At 40.5% G+C, this 21,769-nt stretch overlaps 1 protein-coding gene across 3 annotated transcripts in view; it reads left to right on the top strand.

Annotated features, from left to right (window-relative positions):
* The first annotated feature begins 17,137 nt into the window (after nt 1-17,137).
* mark4a (MAP/microtubule affinity-regulating kinase 4a) overlaps nt 17,138-21,769 on the top strand; it is a 39,440-nt gene continuing 34,808 nt past the window's right edge. The window contains exon 1 of one of the 3 annotated variants that reach the window (XM_065962716.1): nt 17,138-18,889. In XM_065962716.1, the coding sequence (XP_065818788.1) occupies nt 18,836-18,889 (54 nt within the window). In that variant the 5' untranslated portion in view covers nt 17,138-18,835. The remainder of the gene's footprint in view (nt 18,890-21,769) is intronic. The other 2 variants (XM_020629270.3, XM_020629267.3) reach the window with 2 other exon arrangements.

Below are 21,769 nucleotides of genomic sequence, written 5' to 3'. Positions count from 1 at the left end.
TTCCAATCACCTGACCTTCTCACCTGGACCTCCTTCTCCAATCACCCAATCAGTCCTTCTACCAGCCTCTTTTCTCCACTCAGTGCCAGAATGTCTCGTTTACATCCGCTCCGGCTTTCCAGCCTTTGTTTGCCTGCCTGACCTCCTGCTTGATTCACAGACGTATGATTCTACGCCTGACCTCCTTTGGATATGTTTCAATGGCTTCCTGGTTTTGACCCTTGCATGCCTTTTGATCAGTAAATCAAAACTTGTTTCTTAATGAAACTGCCTTTGTGTTAAAAGGTAAATGGAATGCACTCATGTAGCACCTGGCTAGTGTTTTTACCGCTCAAAGTGCTTTGTACAACATGTAAATGTCACGCTGACCCTTCAGTGATTATCTGATCAGATAAATCTACATTCACACACTAATTGCTATGTTTACTACAGCATTTTTGGGTTCAGTATCTTGTGCAAGGACAAAATACTGAAGGAGCCAAAGCAGACAGCAGCCCTAGCCATAAAAATACCACAAAGTTGTACATCGGATCCTGATTGGCTGCACACAACAAGTAGTATGGTAAGTATACCATTTCCCAGTTGGGGTGGCTTTGGCTCAGTAGTTGAGTGGCATGTCTTTTAATCAAAAAGTTGGTTGTTCTATCTTCAGCTCCTGCAGTTTAAATATCCAAGTATCCTTGGGAAAGAAACTGAACCCCAAGTTGCCTCAAAAAAATTACAGCTGTTAGTGTATGACTGTGTATGAATGTGTTTAGCACTGATGGGCAGTTGGGCACTTTATGTACCATTTTTCCATTTAGCAGTCAGATGAAGCCCCAGCCAACCATCGGCATCTCTCAGACCAATTTGTGTCAGTTACTGCAATGTTAGCCAGTATGAAGGCGAGAAGAGTGAGGAAAATGTGGTTTATGAAAACATACTGAACAGCAGGAAGATACAGTAGTGGAAGTCAGAGCCAATGGGGCAGCTGTGGCTCAGTTGGTAGTCTGATGTGCATCTCTTTGGATAAAAGCATCTGCTAAGTGAATTGTAGAATTGTAGATTTGGTCGTCTCTCAACCGGGAGGTCGTGGGTTGAATCCCCAGCTCCTGCAGCCACATGTCTGATGTGTCCTTGGGCAAGACCCTTAACCTCACGTTGCTTTGTCAGTAGCTTCTGATGGTCACTTTATATTGCAGCCTCTGCCATGTGTGAATGGGTGTAAATGTGTAGGTGTGACCAGCAGTGTAAAAGTGCTTTGAGTAGTTAGAAGACTATAAAAGTGCGATACAAGCTCATGTCCAGGTCATTCTATTTATGCAGTATTGAACAATGTTAATTGCACTTGCAGTTTTTTCTCTAACGATACATGTCTACAGTCCATTTTGAATGAAACATTTTGAATTCAGCAAAAAAAAGACAATATTAGAACTGGAATTCTTGCAATACAATGCAAAGGAAAGGGCCATTTATGTCTGAAAAAAACATCCTAACATTCTTTAGTAATTCTTCGAGCTGTTTATCTGTTGCCAACAATAGATATCTCTGACCCTTGGACTGCACCTTGTTTTTATTTTTAAATTCCAAGAATTTGTGGGACAGAACATGAAGAACATGCGGTGAAGTTGGCATCAGCTGAATCTTAAATGTGGGGAACTTCTGAGTCATATGTATCTGAGTGCACTATGAGACATCCTTTCATAAGTCAGACTGAAGGCGGATGCTGGACCGTTGTTTTCCAGGTAAGCCGGGGGGGGGATTACCATCAGTGACTGAGGAGGCCAGGTAGAAACTAGGGCCAAACTCTTGGAGGTTTCCCTCGATCAAGTTGTTCAAGGTGGAACGGTCTGCAGTATCACAATACAATCCCTGGGAAGCCCTCCCCTGCTTCCTCTCATTAACACAGTGCTGCAATGGAAAATCCATCAGGCTGCATTCGCTGTTTGTTTTCGGAAGCTCGCCGTGCCCTGTCTTTGTTCACACTGACATGCACTTTTCATGATTCTCTCTTTAATGTTTTTGTGCTTCTCATGCAGAGCCCCTTTATATCTGATGGATCTCAATTAAGTGAGAGAGGGTTGTGGAGAGAGGGCACATGTGTCAGGTTACATCTGGGCACTAGGGCTTGTTTAGTCTGGATCGGGCTTCCCATCTGTTTTTTCGTTTTGCTTCAAGTCAAATCATCTAATGTTCCTAACGTGCTCTTCGAGACTCAAAGTACTATGGTACCTAAATCAACCATCAGAAGTCCCTAAAGTCAGGTTGCATGGTGGTGCAGTGATTAGCGCTGTAGCCTCAGATGTTCTGTTCCTTTCTGTGTGGTGTTTGCATGTTTTTTCCCTGTGCATGTGTAGGTTCCCTCTGGGTGCTACGGCTTCCTTCCACTGTCCAAAGACATGCTCGTTAGCTTAATTGGTGACTCTACATCGCCCATATGTGACTCCAGATTTCCACATACTCTGTGCTTGCAGTGGTCTGAGAGCGCCACTCACTAAGCCACCGTTTGCTCCCACTTTAGTCCATGATAGTGTTTTCCACAGCTAGCGTTGCAGTCTGTCCGCCTGACAACAGAAAGCGACCTGAAAGCGACCTGTACAGGAAGTCAGACAAAGAAACAGAGTGTCAATTTCTTAAATAAAAGGGCGGCTGTGGCTCAGTTGGTAGAGTTGTCGCCTCTCTACCAGAAGGTCAAGGGTTCAGTCCCCATCTGAGCAACATGTCCAATGTGTACTTGGACAACACACTTAACCCTGCATTACTCCCACTACTTCAGTTGCGGTGTCTGAATGGATTAGTTTGGTACTTACTCTCTGATGTATGTCACTTTGGGTAAAAGCATCTGCTAAATGAATTGTAACATTGTAAAGTGAAATACACAGACTCAAGATCATATTTTCCATCACTTTATCAATGTCTTTATCAAGGCACCGATTGAACAAAAAAATCCAACACAGAAAGACAAAGCAAAATGTTTGCACGTTTTTTCTCTTTATTCCCAAGTGATCTTGTAGTTCTCAGTTCTCTCGGGAGTGTGTACAGCTGCTCATGGATGCACTCTGCTGCCCTCATGTTCCAGAAACAGAGCCAGTGGGGCAGGGCAAACGCCGGCAGACGGAACGAAATCGTGGCGCTGATGGCGCACGCTGATTGGACGTGAGTGTGAGTGTCGCTGGTTGTCGGCCCTATCAGTTAAAGCTGTAAGGATAATGGATGGATGGAAGTGTAAAAAAACCAGACAGAGATATAACAATACAACAGGTTACTTCATTTTTAGACTTTATATGTGATTTTTCACACTTAAATGTAATAGAAATCAAGTATATCCTCTGAAAATAACTCTGTGAGTCATGACTGTCTATACTCTTGTATAAAAGTTGTTTAATTGAGGGACTAGAGAAAAGAAGAATAACATACTGTACTCACTGCTTAACTGTGTTTCTAGATCACGCTCATTTCAGGTAAATTTACATGCAGTGTGAAGATACCAGCATAATAAAGATCGCTAGCACTAGCATGCTAACACAACAATGCAGCGCAAGTTGTTTTGGTTTCATGCTCGTGCTCAAGGGCGGATCAAAAAATCACATATAAAGCCTTTAACCAAGTTTAACATTTAGACGTTATATTACTGTGGTGCTTGATGCCTAAACGTCTGTAGGCTTTTCTCAGTTTAGATGGCATTGGTCTTCAAGTTTACAATTTGCTCACTATACTTAGTCTCAAACACTCATGAATTCTGAATTCAGTGGAGGGAGTTAAGATATAAAAATACAGACGAGTGAGCTTGGATGTGGTATTTATTATTTTTGTCTTGTTTTGGAGCACATGATGCAAGTTACACACCCCAACAGAAGAGTCCTCGAATTGTTGCCCTTTCAACTCATTATTACACTATATGTGCCTGACTTTGAGACTATTTTATAATTTTAATGTTTCTTCTAGTTGCTAGCAGCATTGCAAGAGATGCATGCTGAAATAATTGGAAATCAACTGTGACTTGGAAGGTGGGAAATGAGTAAAAGCTTTTGCACTTTGGAAAAAGGCAACTTGCAATTAATCTGCTGCTGATACCAAAATGCAGTCCAGTACGCTTCCTTGGTTTTCTCTGGTTAGAGATAAAGGACTTCTGGCTAGGACTTTCTATTTCATGTGTGACCTTTATTTACAACCTGACGAGCAACTTTAAAAGTGAGAGTGAATGAAGTTAGTGTTGAGAAATGAAATCTCAGAAGGGATAGTTAGCTGGTCTAGATCAATCTCCATTGTCCCCAAAGCCACCAAGTTTGTTGTCTGTAAAAAGGAACTGTTTGACTTGTTTGACCATAAAAGGTCCTGTCGGAGGAGTACGTGAAAGCCGAGTTAGTTTAGGGGCTTTTTTTGTTCAAGGTGTGTCCCTGTCAGCCATCACATTGCATAACCACTTATGGACAACCTGTTCTGACATGACCCATCAGGACAGAATAAATAGAGAACCTCCTGTCCTCTCCCATGCCGAGCGTACACCGTCTGTCAGGATGGCTGCCCACTTGGACCGAAACAATGGTGCACTTCGTCACTCCTGATGGGATATCCTGATTTATGTTATCCCCGTTTATCCATCAAGTGGCTCTTTATTTAGCTGAGAGGAGGTGCGTGGCCCTGCATGCCGCTGCCCGCTCCAGACCCGGCCAAGCAGACATGCCAACATGTTTGTTTCGTTATCAACAGTCACATTAAATCATCCTCCCTCAGGCTGCAGTGCAGGAAGTCCACCTTTGTTTAAAGCAGGGACTATTATATCAAATAAACTTTTACACATTCTTAAATCATTAGTCTGTCTTCAGATTCATCAGAAAAACATGCATCCTGAGGCTTTTTTTTAATTGAATGTTATTCTGGGTGGATACACAGATATAAATATTTTTGCTCAGGTCTGTGCTGGCCTGATGCCACTGAGACTGTAAACATCCCAACCTGTGGAGTTATTTGTTTTCCTTTGTTTAAAATATTTTGACGTTTGTATAATAGTGAGAAAAAAACCAGGAGCGGTCTCGTCTGTCCTGAATGTCTGTATTTATGCGAATACATCCCCCTGGCCTCTTCGACCTGGCCACATTACAGCAGAACGCTCAGCATCACCGCCAATCAACCAATGATACAGCTGCAAAGAACAAGATGGAAAATTACTGACCCTCAGGCCTGATCCTGATCATAATGAAAATATAATTTCTGTCTTAAAACTATAGTCAGGTAGCAATAAAAACTTGATCAATGTCATCAAAAAACAATGATTATTTATTTTTTAAAACTCAGGCGATAAACTCATTTATCCTTTTGTTTTCATAGTTTCATTCCACCCTCCCCAGAGAGCACCTGTTTGCTGTTCAGCTTGATCGAGGACCTACGCAGCGCTCCTAACCATTGATGTTTTCTAAGTGTCTAACTGTGTCGTAACACGCTGACAGCAGCACTCTCCTTCATGTTTACAGCCTTTCAGGTTTCCTCACTTCCTGTTTGCTGCAGGAGAAAAAACATCTATTGGTTCAAACTTCACAGTTTGCATCAGCCAAAACTACAACTGTATAATATGACATTTGATTCCATTTAAAAATTTAAAAAAAATAAAAAATATGACATACTATTATCCCCTTTGAAGTCGTTCCTGCAGAACTACACAACAAAGATCATAAAAACCACACAGCTATTATAACATTTCCATACATATACTGTACATAAACACTGTCTGACAGCAGCAACATATTAGCGTATTGCACGACCCCTTGGCACATCCTACATAACCTTCAAAATCTTTTGGAAACAGGCAGAAATAAATGTTTAAAGCAGTTCAGCCTGGTCTGAGGGAGCCTGATTCTTCTCCCAGAGGGAAAAAAGAAAGCAGATCAGATTTATCAACTGAGCAGTGGGCGCCGTAACTCCAGCTAAACAAGACATTGGAAGATTGTTTCCCACAGTAAAACTTCCTGCAAAGCTTTTGGTTTGGAACCAGTATTGCAGTGACACAACATCTAGACAGTGGGTAGTTCATGATGTGTTATCATTCAGTCTTTCCCTTCAGTATTCCCTGTGGATGTAACATTAAGTTCATAATAGCCGAACAAAAGTTAGCATATATTCAGTCTAGCTCAGTCTAAGAAGTGCTTGCTCATTTTGTATTTGTCGATAATATTTTTTAGCTTTTACAGCAGTATTTCTCACACTGACCCCATGCAGAACTCATCCCAATCTTTACATCGTAATGACATCTATACTTCTCAAATCAATGTTTTGTTAGAGGAAATTCTCTCCAGTAAAAAAATAAAATGGATGACATTTTTTACTGATGAGATAGAATCGTCTTTTTATTGTTTGTTTGGAGTTTGAGGCAACCTGTCGACGGGTTTGTCCTTTTTTCCTTGTGTTTTCTTCTGTGTTTCTCCCCTCCTTTCTGTCCCTGTTGTCTCCCTCTGTCTCTCGGCATGGTCATCCTCAGCTCTCACCTGCTCTACCCCTGCCATGCTTCATCCAGCTCAGCTCTCATCAAGTCATCAACCTGCATATATACCCTGGTTCTTCACTCGTTCATAGCCAGATTGTTCAGACTACTTCTGTGCTACAACATTTAGACCAGCTTCTTGTGTAAAAGCGATGCATTTTCCCTGTGTGACATCCTCCTAACCTGTTAGTCTTGTGCTCCAGGATCACCTCTGCTCTGCCACCAACCTGCCAACTTTAGCTCAATGGATCATAGGATCATTGATTCAAGCACTTACCGCCTGCCCACCTCACATTTCTCCACTCAAACCCCAACTAGAAATCAGCAAACTGTGGCTATAATCTATTAATAATGAATTCATTAAACCACTTCAACTGGTTTTGCTGCATCTATATCCTGCATCCTGTATCGTAGAAATGGCACAACAGTCAATCGTTCTACAGACATTTCTTTTCATAAGACTTTTGGATTTGAGTCTTTAAAGAACCACAGCTTGGCTGTTTTGAAAGCCAGGCCGAGAGGCAGCACGGTATCCATGTCTTAATAATGGATTGATGGTATTTCCTCAGCATCCTTTGGGGGGCCTTAAAACTGGTTATATTCCTCAGTTCCTTAAATCTGCACTTAAATCATTCTTCCTCATAAAAGGAGCTCCATCCTTTATATGAATTTGTGCATTGACATTATTCACCATTTAAAATATTGTTATATATGTTTTTTTTCCACCTTAAAGGTGTGACAACAGACCTCACTGCCTCACAAACGAACTTGATGAATGTTGAGAAAAAAGTGTGACTCTTCATTTTGTTGGTGACGCAGGGCTCCCACAGAAAATTCACAAAAACAAGCGTTTAAAAATAGATGAGAGGCAAACAAAAGAGGAGAGAGTGAGTGACTGTGCTGTCAGAACGTTGCATGGAAAAAACAGGGTGGACAAACGGACATCCTTAGAGGCTGTGTATTTGTGAGGGAAGTCCACGGCCTGTCCGCCTGAGAGGCCTCACCTTTACTCTGCGCTGAAGGAAATTCTGTTGTTGTAACCTCAAACACAAACACGGTCACAGCAGCCGCTAACAGACAAAGTGTCAGGAGCTCATCCATGTTATCAATATGGAAAGTGAAAGAGTTTGGATGAGGATGTCGGTCAGTTTGTGATGCGCTCTTCTTTGTTTGGGGGGGGGGGCTGCTGTGTCGGGGACTCAAGAACAAATAGAAGACAAAAGTTTGTTCAATCTTAAAGTGAAGTGAATTTCTAAATCGGGCTGTCTCCCAATTGGAAGGTTGGAGGTTTGATCCCCAGCTCCTGCAGCCACATGTCAGTTGTGTCCTTGGGCAAGACACTTAACCCCAAGTTGCTCCTGCTGCTTCATCAGCAGAGTTTCAATGTGTATGAATGGGAATAATTAATACTGAGGTGACCTGCGGTGTGAAAAGCACTTTGAGTAGTCAGAAGACTAAAAAGCACCATTTATATATCAGCTTACTTACCTGAAAATATATGAATATGGGTGATGCTGTGTTGTGATAGCCTATCAGAGATGTGTCATGGTCCATTTTTGTTTAGTTAGTTTATTCCTTGTTGTTGCTTTGTTGTGATTTCCTGATTTATTTTGTAATTTCTTATTCTTGTGTTTCTCTATGTTCTAGTGTGTGCTGTTGTTCTCTGTGTCTTTAGTGTTTCCTGTTTTATTTTATAGTTCTTGTACCCAGTGTCTCTTGTCTTCCTGCCTCTGTGAGTTTCTCTCATTGTGTCACCTGTGTCGTTTGTCTCACCTATGTTTGATTACCTCTGTGTGTTTAGTCTCTGGGTGTCGACACAATCTGACAGACAGTCCCTTCTATCTGTGCTGTATACTGTTTACTGTTCAGTAGGCAAATATTTGTTCCTACTTCGTCTGATTCATTCAGGGTGGAAGTGGCGTCATTTGAAAGGTGCGTTACCCGAAACCGGCCGCATCCATCCTTGTTTTTTTTGTTTGTTTGTCTTGATTGAAGAAGAGTAATGCACATATACAGCCAGGTAAACAAAAAACAGTATCACAATGTAAATCAAGTAAAACACAGATTAAATAATAAATACAGGAAAGTACAAATGAAAGTAATTATATAAAGTAAATGAAACCAACAAAGACACATACATAAATAAGGAATTCATTATTTAAATAGAGGGGGAAAGCTTTTATAAAAATTAATTCATTTGTTAAATTTTTTGTTATTTAAAAGGAGCTATTTCAGTAGGGACTTTAACTCTAGATTAAAATTTATCCAATTAATCCATGCTCATTTGTTTTAATTTGGAGGCGCAGGTGAAGTGATGTTTTGCATTTAATTTCGCACAGCATTGTGGGTGTTAAAATACAATTCATTTCCTGAATGAATTGTATATGTTTTAGTTTGCCTTTTTGTTTAAATAAATAATTATTTTTATTTTCTGCACATGGTCCTCTTCTTTGTTTATTGATAAACCATGACAGATATGAGTCTATTCTAACTTTTTATTACAAATATAAATAAAGTTCAAAGTCAAAGTCAACTTTATTGTCAATTTCAAAATATGCCAGACATACAGTGGAATCGAAATTTCGTTTGTCTCCGTCCCATCGTGCAATACAACCAAAATAAGGTAAAATAAGATAAGGTAAAAATAGATAAATAAAATGAGGTAAAAATAAGATAAATAATATTTACAGTAATAAATTCTAAATTGTGCAAAGGTATAGTAAAGTTGTTTGCTCCCCCCCATTTATTACAACAAAATAACCAAAAATAAAAAAGTGCTGCAAAAAGCCCAAACAACTGCATTTATAAAAAACACAAAATACAAAAAACCTCAGAAAATAATTGCAAAAGAAAAACCATTCAAACGCAGCCATCTAACCAGGAGTGTCAGTGGAAACATCGTGTTTGCTATTCTGTGAACTCCCTCTGTCTTTTGTGAATGAGCTTTTAATGTTTTTACTCCATCGTCTGGGTCTGAGTTACAGGGTCACCTTATGGTGGGTTATTTGACCACTGTATTCTCGTCTTTTACTGCTAAATGCTGATTTCACACTCTGCTAATTTTTTTTGCCTAATTTTTGCTTGTTTTTTTGTTTTCTGCTTTGTTCTTTGTGGGGAAACTTTGAGTGTTGTTGTCTTTGCTGGGACTCCCTTGTAAAAGAGATGTTTGTATCTCAATGGGAATATTCCTGGTTAAATATTGATTGTTTCATTTATTATTGATGGGAGGAAAGGAGACAGTGAATTTGCGTTCAGACAACATAACAAAATAAAACACTTGAGTGGAGTAGCTTTGAGGACAGTGTAAAAACACAACTTTGCAATTTTGGGGGCTTTTGCACGTTTTTGAATTTGCATTGTTTCTTAATTTAGCCGCGTTCTTCTGAATATAAATCATTTCAGTTGTTGCAGGTCAGTTGTCCTTGTTGGCCATCGTAGAAAACATGTTTGATCGGACTGGGAGAATGGATTCACAGAGATTTTTCTCAGTTGCCTCACAGGGCTCCAATATAATCACACCTCTCTCCACTTAAAAATGTTTAACTTAAACAATGAATTCATGATTCTCTCAATCAAAATGATAAACAAACACTCCTTGTTAATTCCACTTGTACAATGCCCTGAATATTTTCCAGATGACAACATGTTTGTTTTGCCTGTGAACAAAGGTAATGCTCTGTTTGTTCAGCTCCCGTGCTCGTGAAGAAGACTCCCCCACGTTGTTTTGTCACAATCTCTGCAGTGAGTTGACCGTTCCTACCGCTAACAACAAATTTATTGGCTCGGGCCATTTACAAGAACGGAAACTACTTTGCATGGCAAGGAATAAGTCTGCAGCTAAACAATGGTTCCTCTTGTGAAATATGGCAACAGGGTCTCACCTTTGGCTCCTTGTGCCTTCTCCCCCGGCTTATTTACGTAAGCAGGTTGAGTTCTGTACCCCCATCAGGAAGAGGTGTTGCAGGAAACCCAAATCTGAGGTGGGATTTAGAGTAAACTCACCACATTAGACCCCAAAAGAAAGCGTATCTGATCTCTCAGGGAGGTGAAAGAAAGGGTAAACACAAGAGTGACCTGTGCTCCAGAACACACAGGGAGCCAGAGATCCACTGGATGTAAACTCTTGTGTTGTTTTACTTACCTTCAATACAAAACTGCCCATTGCATTTAATGCCAAGAAAAGTTCCAAGAACTATATTTCAGCACCCACAGTTGAGAAAGTGAGTTAAACCATGCAAAGATTATATATATATATATATATTTGGAGAGATCATTGACACCATGTTGGACAATGTGTTTGTACTTTAGAGACTGAAAGTCACAGAGTAAGGTAATAACTGAAAAACTAGAATCTGATCCTTATTGTCGTACATGATGATCAGACACCTGAAGAGGTGTATGAGGGCTTGTGCAGACAGGGGGTCTCATCTCATCTTCTCTTCAGGGACGAGCCAACAACAGTTAACACAACAATCAACACTCAGTATGTTTACATGCAGTTAGAAATAGTTGGTTTATTGTGATAGTCAGACTAAAACTGGACTTTTAAAATGCATACAAACATGTTAGTCTGATTGAAGCGTACAAAATCTAATTTCTCCCAGTCAGACTAGCACACCTAGATGATGCATTTGGGGATCGATGAACTCCTGCATATATATGACTCATATGAACCCACAGCTCCTGCACCAGGCTTTGACCTAGAAGTCGATCAGCATTCGTTTATTTCTGCCTTCAGATTTCAGGGGGTGGGGGGGTGGGCTTTTATATTTTGGTGAAGTGCATCATGTGATAATCTTTGTAAATATATTGATAGTAAGAAAAAAAGGAAACATATTCTTTGTTTATGAACATTTTCTTGTCCCATTAAGCCCATTTGGTTCTGATGATTAGATGGAAAAGATTTTAAAGGTTTTAAACCAATAAGTCATACCTGTTTTTTTAGAAACACGCATTGGAATAGGGAGAGAAATCTTTAATTGCCGACTCTTTGCATGCAAAAGGCAGAAAATGTTCTTTGACTTGCAAACATATAAAGCATTAAAAACACAAGGTGGCACATTAGAAACTATCAAACACACTTAAAACTAAAGAAAATCATAATGGATATAAGCACAGATACAATCGGGCTACATTAGTAAAGGGTACCAGGTTCTTCATTACTGGTCTTCTTCTATTGGACAGTTCAACATTTGATCCTTGTGTCTGATTGGCTCTTAGTGATCATCGCAACATTGAGAGCGGCTTTCTGTGAGCATGAACTAGTTGCCTGATGTGATAAATTCTTTGCTCTAAATAACTCTTTGAGACGAACTTACAGTAAGAATCATTCTTGCCCAGATCTTCTGTGAGATCTTGAGTTTTAAATAAACCTGTGATTCTAAATATAAGGCACAAGTGAAAGACAAAAGGTGGTGATTTAGTACAACAGAAACCCTGCCACCTTCTCCTTACACACCTAATGAGTTAAAATGATTTATTGATGGGAACACAAGATAAAAGGGTTTGTGACTGTATCATGAGGTCTCAGCAGCTTCCCTCACCCCCCCATGAACCCCTATCCATCTTTCATCAGCTCAGACTTGAAGTTTGAGCCTAATGACTCCACATCCTCCCTGCCCTCCTGCTGACGCTGCGCTGCAAACTCGCCCTCTTTGCACTTAACAATCGGTCTGTTTGACCTTTGGCACGCGAAGCTACTCATCATCTTCTTCACGAGCATCAGTTCATCAGTGTGAGCCCCTCACTCTCTGCCCCCTGTTTGTGTTAAAGAACAAGTCACAAACTTTGACTGACAGGGAGCATGAGACCAGCTGAGGGACAGCGGGGACTCCCAAACCAAACCTAGGAGGATTTTTCTGTTCAAAGTTGAGGCTTGTTGGTGACACCTAGTGGGTGAAGAAACATGAGATAGCGACATGATACTGTCTTTATGACACTGTCTATAGGTATTATTCTTACATTGTATTCTGTGCTGCAGCAGCAGAGGGAAACATTTCTCAAATTTGCACTTTAGATAAAAGAAATGTCAAAAAATTAATTAATTAATTTGTGCAATGGCACACCTGGTCCATCAGAAATGTTGTATTTTGTGTGTTTTGAAGATGTTTCCTGTCTGGATTGTGATTGCTAAATGTCTCCAAGTTATATTGAACAAATACAACAATTCAGGCCTCAACATCATGAGAATGAAAAATGTTACATTTGATCTATTCTTTAATTCCTATGTTTATAGATATCTAATAAAATATATCCAGTAGATATCATATTATTAATATGTGTAATTAAGATCTTAATTTAATATTATATGATTACTTTTGTAATATTAGATATAGTGTATATAATTTATTTTAAATCTATCCCTTAAAGCTTCAGATACACTGGACATGATACCAAATTAACCGACTGTGTAATTGATTCCACTTCATGAATGTAAAGTCAATCGATCATTATTATTTGTAAAGTATGTTTAAAGAGTGTTTTTAGCAATAAAATAATGTCCATATTGTTGTATTAACCAAAGTGAATGTATAGTACTCTTGCTCCCTCTTCTAGGACTCATGCCATTCCAACACTAATGCTCTGGGACAAATGTTGCACTCTGCCGCCCTCTAGTGGCTCATGTTGGTGTTTACAAGACAAATAGCTCACCCCTTTACAGACAATGGCTCAGAACTAACCAAGATACAGTAAAAGGCTATTCAAATTCATAGCGATGAAACATTACATGAAGTCCATACTTTAGGTCTAAAAGTACATTTAAAAGAAAAAATGAATAAATAAAAATACAATACAATGGTGTACATTATTTTCCGGGCCACAGCTTCCTGTTTAATGCTCAGGTCGTTGGCCCATTCCCAAATTCAAGCCCGAGGCCTAAGCACTAAACCCGTATTGACCTAATTGACGTCCGGAGTGAAGTGCTTGAGTGTGTGAATCTGTGGCCTGATCCCAACCTCCACACACTCTCTCTCACACACACACACTTACACGCACAGACTGTGTGTTGTTCATTGAGATATAGTGGTGAGGGGAGTAGGTTGTCCAGTCACCCTATGAGATGTAAATCAAGAAAAATGAAAATATATCTATCTGTAAGTAAGTCCCTGTTGTGGTAGTTATGGCACACTTATTGACTAGTTTTTTATTTTTAGCAAAATAATCTGCTTTATTCACAATCATTGCTGTCCTGGCTTTGTTAGTTTGTGGAAATATATAAACACTAGTTAAAAAAAACCATTTAAACAAAATGGGTGTGTGGCTTTCTTTCTTTTTATGTCATGGTGAAGCTGGTTTCCAGATAACATGTGATTCAGTTAGAACGTGTCCAGCTCCTAATTTTACTCCATCAGCCATCATAGACTGAAACATTTACACCTGCACTCGTGACATCAGAAAAGTCTCTGAGGGTTTTCTGCTCGGGCTTCAGGGTGGAGGGATTGGGCGTGAAAAAAAAAAGTTGGAATGGGACACATCAATGTGACATCACATGTTGTTTTGAGAAAGAAAGATAGACAGATATAAATCCAAATCTTATATGGACATCCAGTGTTAATGCATGTGTGTAAGCAAACCATACACAGTCAGGAGAGTGATGTTTGAATTGTTGGACTGAATCAGAAATAAAGTTCAAAAGTGCATCTGGTAACAACAGTAAGAGTCCCTCTCGGGAGATACTTTTCCTCATAGAAAACCTAAAATAAGGTGGTAATTATGCCAACTAATTAATACTAAATCATTCTAGACTTTCACTGGGGCCAAGACTTCATGGACATGTCTTTCAGTATAAGAACTCCTCACTCCACAGTCCTCCACACGAACCCCCCCCAGAACTAAAATCCACACCATGGGAGGCCGGGCCTTCTGCTCCACTGCTTGCAGTCTGTGGAGTGCTCTCCCTGACCACCTGAGGGCACCACAGTCTGCGGACGCTTTTAAAAGGGCCCTTAAAACCAAAACCCACCTCTTTAACAGAGCCTTTTGCTAGTGTTTTTTAGTTCTCAGCTGTTTTTATGAACCATGGTTTTTTATTGATGTAATTGGGCTTTTTTCCAACTCTGTAGCACTTGCCAAAAATGTAAAGTGTGTTATAAATAAAATGTATTATTATTATTACTATTAACCAAACAGCAAGACACTTTTCTGTTGGATATGTGCATGAATGTTTATGTTACATCAAAAGGCACCAGAAAAATAACCACAGCTGTGAGATTAAATGCAGTTAAGCATCACTCTAAGCCTTGTGGTGAAAATGTACACAATGGGTTTGATAAAGATTTAGCCTTACCGTAAAGTTATTCTGCTTTTCTGTACCAAAAAAATCAGGTCCAAAGCTTTTTTGGTAACAATCTGTAAACATGTTTAATGATGTTGTAAAGTTGGACATTTTAACATAGAGCTCTATGGGCATTGACTCGCTTTTGGAGACAGCCTCTAGTGTCCATTCAGAGACGTGCAGGTTTAGGCACCTCTTCTTTTGAACCAGAGGTGACTGCTCTGTTGGCATAGCAATCAGCTTGAAATTAATCTGCATTATGAGATGAATGAAAACTGTTTCATAGGCTCCATATGGTCATATGGTCCCCGGTGGATTAACCCAGCCACTAATCCTAACTCCTGACCAGTATTGTGTTCACAGTCTGTGTGTTACGGACAGCAGAGAAGTTTGGGGAATGTTGTAAAATCAGAAGACACCTCTGATTGTATCTCTCCTCTGTTGATCAGGAAATCCCATAATCTGTTGGGATGTTTCCAGAGGTCATCGTAGAGGTCATCATCGTAGGGACACTTTGATTTTAAGACAACAGAAGTCACCAGTTGAACGCGGTGTACACTGAATAAACTGAAAACATGCAGATCACAGACTCGGCTGCCTCTTGAACTAACGGAAGTCAGAGAGACAGGGGTGAGGAGATCTGCCTGAACTTGTCCACCATTATCAAGATCACAGCAGAGCCATGAGACAGTCAGTGGAAATGAGAGACTCTGGTTTCTTGGGAATGGGTGGAGAGTGTAGGTGGAGGACTGCTGAGAAAAAGTAGGCCAGGCAGCATATAATGTCTGGGTGTCTTTTTCAACAGAGGCCCTGTGCATTCTGTTCAAACACGGAGGAACAGTCAGTTTTAAAGCCTATGAAGCAGACTGAGACTCGTCATACACCTCTTCAACGACAACAAATAAACATCAAGAGAAAGCAGGGTTCAAATGCACACATATGTACCGCTATACAGCTATAATTCTGTAAAAAAAAAAAAATCATAAGTAGGCCTACATCTGAGTCTGTGTAAATGTAGAAGGTAAAATTCAGGGAAATTCACGATGAAAGAGGGAGCGGGGTCGATGGCGTTTAATTTACACAACCAGCGTGCCACCGTCGCTATCTTCTAATATGTAAGGAAGCTGCTTCATACTCTGTTCTGCTAGCGTGTAGTTTCTTTGCTACTCGTTCCAGTCAATGAACCCAACTATACATAGCATTGAAATAAAGGCAACGGTCATCATAGCTCCTCCATCTTTGATTCGACATTATGAACAGGAAGAACGACTACAACAAGCAGTACCTGGGATTCTAGCACAATGCCTCTGCATAGATCTCCATTCATGATCTTACTACACAAAGTGACTGTGATGAGCCATAACAAAGCTATTTGGGACCAAACCATGCTTGATTACATCAACTGTGATGATGGCATCCTTTGTCTCTCAACATGTTCACAGAAAACCTCTGGAAGTCAAAAAAGCTCCTTATATTTGTGCACAACAGGGAGCATGTGGTACACAGAGAGAAGTGCAAAGTATCCATGAAAATATTCTGATTTTAGAGGCTGAAGAAGAGTGAACGAGAAGCAGTAATGCTCTTATAAAAGATCCCCCAAATGTTTGTGTACAAGCTATTTAAAGTGTGCAGAGAAGGTGACAGGGTTAATATAAAAGCTACTGATCAAGTTTTTCTTATTTGTTCACATCATTTGCCCTCCTTCAGCCCAGCCCAGTTGTGTGTAAACCCCATAAACAAAGGGTTTAGAGGTTTATCATGGAGTGATACCTCTATGTTTTCAGTGATTTTAGAAACTTAGGAAAAACCTTTATTGCCTCCTATAGAAGCCATTTCTCCTCTCCTCTCCCTGTGTAGACTATCATTTAGAGATGATCACATAAAAGGAGAAAACAATCACAGATTTGCAGGATGAGACTTAACATCGGCCATCTTTGGAGACTTTATGCAAATTTACGCACAAATCTACGCCGGCAAAACCGGCAGTGGGTTGTGATATGTGTGGACCTGTGAACATCTCTGATGTGGCGCATCTCAGCTGCGTCAAGACCACTGTGGTCAGATAGATCAGACAGGAAGAGAAAAAAAATTGTTTTCTAAATAAAAGTAGAAAAGTTTCCACTGAACAGGCTAACTGGGGCACTGACTCATTCATCCATCCTGCCTGCTGATTTCTTCTCATAAGGGCAGTGATAAGTTAACGCATTGACCAAAGGACGTAATCATGAAATAATTTGTGTATTTTTATTGTAATATTGCTTTTGACTTTTTGCTTTTCTTTCTGAAGTAGCCTATTATCTTTTCAATTCACACATTTATAAAGATTGCTTAACTCTTTGTTCTTTTCAGTTTTGTATCGTTCGTTATCTATCTACTGGAACATATCTTCATCTTTCTTTGTATGTATTTTGGAGGAGCGAAAAGCTTCTGTGTTTATTTGCCTTTGTTTTTTTTTCTTCATACTTAAAGTATTTTCTGTCACCCTGTTCTGTGAATCGTACCTGATTTAAATAGAGGTTTGTTTCTGTAGGTCTCTTTGAAATGAGATTATTTATTAAACGTACACTCATATGAGTCAGGTAACAAAATACAATTAAACACCTGTCAGTATCATTTCAGTTTAGAAAGTTCATCTGCATCCTCTATCCAAGTGGAATAGGAACATAATTGCCTGAACTTTTTTTTTTTTTTTTTTCCTGTTAGGCCTATATTAGACTTAATCTTATCCATGTTTTGTATTTGTTGAGTGAACAGCAGTCACATAATGTCAGCAACAATCCTCCTGTAGTTACCCAGAAACAGAAACAACCACGGATTCTGCAAATAATGTTATTCATTCAAATATTGTGATACCTGTTTTAAATACAGACCTACACCATCACTGCCAAACACAAATCTCTGCTATATAAAAGCATATCACCTACGGTTACCTGCTGAAACGGTTGTCATTTATTCATGAAAGTTTTACTGCTGTAATCATGTCTCTCTGTCTTCAAATGTTACTATTGATGTTGCATATTGGCTAGACTTAAAATTATGTTTCATGTTTTCAGCAATTAAAATAACATACAGTAATACATACAAAAGCATTCACAAACATCCCCATCTCCCTACACTCTGAACATTAGATAGACCATAGACTTATTAAGAAACAAATTAAAAAACAAAAAACAAAAAAACAAAAACAATTCAAGATTAAAAAAACGAATTATTATAGGTTAGTTATATAACTTAATCAATTACATTAAAACCGTTTTCATATAGGCTTAAAGATTAACAACTAATAAAAATGGAGTGTAGACATTGCCTGCCTGTATGTTTAATTATGATGTTAATGTAACCTTAATGTGAGATTCTTGTTTTTGTTTGATTCTGCTTGTCTTTTTACTTCTTCATCCACACAGAGAGAAATATATAAATATAGAGAATCAGGCACTATGTTCATTATAGTAGAATTATTAATCAAACGCGTGCTTTTACTTTGAAATCAAAGACCGGAACTCCTTTCCGTGTGCTCTCGTGCTCACTTGACGTTGGTGCGCATCTCACCGACCGGGAATACCGATTTGTGAACATCTCGGCCTGTTTCCCGCTGCACCGTGAAGCCGTGTTAATGCAGGCGGAGCGGGGAGGTGGTGGTGGCGGGGTTCATGTGACAGATCCTCGGTCAGTGTGATGACAGACGGAGATGGAGATCATCCAGGAGGAGCCGTGTTTGTTTGGTATGGCGATATGAAGCAGGGGGTGGAGAGCCGCCACAGAGACGCTGGGCTCCGGCCAAACATCACCGCATTTTAGCACCTATTCGATGCTCGGGATTTGCATTGAATTGCATTTACTGCATCGCTGATCGGCCTCTTGTTTTCTGCAAGGTGCATGGTGGAAAATGCAGCCCGTTTGAGGACACCCTCCCACCAGATATTCACTGCTGCCATGACAGGCAGAGGTCTCCTCTCGACCGCGGCTCGGCCGGCTGGGGAAGAGGCGGATTGATTCGGAACGGTGGGCTCTCATCTGCGGATGTTATTGTGTCTGTGGAGCCTGAAAACATCATCCGCGCGAACGCACCGTGAATCTTACTCAGGGAAAAAAGGCAAGAAAACAACATGTCCTCTCGATCTGCATTACCGTCTGGAAACGACAGGAGTACTGGAGACCATGTAAGTGCAATTACAGCCTATAGCCTATGTGTGTTTGTGTGCATGCAGAAGGTACATCGTGCATCCCTTATAATAAAACATCCCTCATACGTGTGTGGCCTTCTGCATCCTCCATCCATGTTCACGGTGCATGATGAGGGTGTTTATTTTTCCTCACGGGGTGAAAGGACTCTGGAGGTGATATTGGATGGATGTTTAAGCAGAACAGGCGCTGTCAAAATGGGCTAACCTTGAGTGTCTGCGCAGGGAAAGAGCTGATGGCAGGCAAACAGCCCCGGAATGAGTCCATCCGCATACGATAACACTCGGCGGATATGCGCAGAAAGCCCTGAAAACCAGCCGTCACCTCTGATTATAAGGGCTGTGGAGAGATAGTGATGTCACATTATGCTCCCTGCTGCTGCTGCTGCTGCTGCCGCCGCTGCCGCCTATGTAAATGTGCATGTTTGTGTGCGTGCATTCCACTCACAATTGCATGGGTGGGACGCGCGCAAGGAAGGCCAAAATAAATGTATAGAGAATATCTGGGTTGTCGGTATGAAACGAGGGGGGATTACTGCGTAAAATGATGTGCAGTCCGTTGCTGCGCAGCCTACAAAGCGCCCAACCCCACAGCCAGTGGGTGTCAGACAGCAGCGCCATACATTCAGTACAGAGGCCTGCTGCTGTACAGAGAGGATTCATTCATGTGAGACAGACTGAGAAAAAACACATCTATCTATCGATATCTATATCTATCTATCTATCTATCTATCTATCTCTAGCTAGCTATATATCTATATCTATCTATCTACCTCTATATCTATGTCTATATCTATATCTATATCTATCTATCTATCTATCTATCTATCTATCTAATTAATTATTGCACTGATTGACGTTGCATTATGTCATTTTTCTCCCCTAAACACTTCTGGCAATAGTCCCCCCCCCCCCTCCCTTCCCATCTGTTTGTTAGCAGAGCTTTGAGCACAGAGGGATGGTTAAGCCAGTGCATGTGTGTGTGTTTTGTGTGTTTTGTGTGTGTGTGTGTGTGTGTGTTTAAGAGCTGCACGATTGATTATGAATGCAGATCTTCCATCAGAATGAGTCCGATTGGCTGTCATCACTCCACAATTAAGCGATGGTGACAGACGAGGTGAATTGAGCGGATGAGATGTTGTGTTGCCATGTTGGCACAGGTGAGTCCTTACAGTGTGAGTGTACTTCTCTCCCTCACTGTGGGGAGAGTCGTCTTGGAGGTGTAAGGGGAGGGGAGGGGGGGGGGGGTCTTAACTGTCTCTAGGTGGGGTGTGAGAACAGGGATGGAGGCATGCGACGGAGGGAGTGTCTGAAGGTGGGGCTTTATAGGCTGCGTGGTGTGTGTTTGTATGTGTGTTTGTGAGAGCAGGATGACATGCTGGGGGGATGGAAGTGTGACGCCTCGGGGCCTGAAACCGGCCAGGGACCACTGTGCCGGCATCTGCTCCCTTTTTTTTTTCTTCTTTACTCTTCCTCCTACATCTCTCTCCACTAGTCATCCCTTCTTGTGTTTTTCTGACCCTTTTTCTACCTAACATCATTGGTCCTCCATCTTCTGGTTTTCCCTTTTGTTCCCCCCTCATACCCACCATCTTTCTGTTTCCTCCTGTGCGTGTTTCTTTGGTTTTCACATGACAAGAAGCAGCTTTGGATCAGGGCTGCAATGAACTATACATGTAGTCATCAATTCATCTGCAGATCATTTAGACCAGTAATCAGGTTTCTTTTTTCTATAATGTAGTGAAGAAATGTCATAAAGATGTGTTCAAATCCATAATGCTTCTTCAAACCATTAGTTCAAAACCCAAATATTTACTCTTTCCAAAAAAATGAAAGCAGCACATTTGGAACCAGCTAATGACATTTTATCTTGAATGATCAACAATAGAAACATTGATTGTTGAAGTATTTGGTGATTCATTTGTTACCCTTGATAAATCAGTGCAGCTCTACATATACTCCTGCTTTGTTTGTAATTATCATTTTGGGGATTTTTTTCAAACAAATAGGTCAAACGTTTAGATTCCTGCTTCTATGAAGTGAGGATTTACTGTTTCTAAAGTTTGGAGGAGCAAATTGAAATTGAAATTGAAGATGTCACTGTGGGCTTTTGGATAAAGGAGGTAGTTATACACACATCAGGTAGGAGCAGGGCCGGGGAAAACCAGCAGACTGAGGAAGAAGACAGGCCCGCACACTTGTCCAAACGCCATAAAAAGTTTCAATTCATCACAAACACACTGTCTGGACCCGGGGTCTTCTTAATTATCACCTGAAGAAGACCACTGGTCCAGACGTTGTGGTTGTGAGGAATTTTGTGTTGTTTGGACAAATTTGCGGGCCTTTCTTCTTCCTCAACTGTGGGCTCTTGGAAAATGTAAGAAGCAATAAGATGAATTAAATGATTCATCGATAATCTTAAAATGATCACATTGATGGATAACACAAATGACAGTACCAGACCGGGCTTATTATTTTCATCCAGCAGCAGCACAGCAGCTGGGAAAGCTTTAATGCTCAGTCAGATTGCAGAAACAGAATCATCTTTATGCTGCTGTTATTCTGCATTAGAGATATCTTACAGCAGTCAGGTTCTTCACCTCTAAAGAACAACAATGTGGACCCAACCCAAAATGGAAACAATACGTTCAAGTGTTCTTGTGCTGGACAGCAGCTGTTAACACAGAAACGAGGGGCAGGTACACACATGTAGCTCGAGCCCAGCATCATGACTTTTTGAGTTTATAATACAAACATCTGGCGGTTGGATTATGGTGATGTGGCACTTTCTCTCATTTCACCAAAAGATTAGATATTAAGCTGGGCTGCTTGTTGTTTTGCAAGTTTACCTGTGCAGCT

The sequence above is a fragment of the Labrus bergylta genome, chromosome 14 (genome assembly GCF_963930695.1).
Source record: "Labrus bergylta chromosome 14, fLabBer1.1, whole genome shotgun sequence".
NCBI classification, from domain to species: domain Eukaryota; kingdom Metazoa; phylum Chordata; class Actinopteri; order Labriformes; family Labridae; genus Labrus; species Labrus bergylta.
Note: the sequence above shows the minus strand (reverse complement) of the source record. Positions and strands in the feature narration are given on the sequence as shown.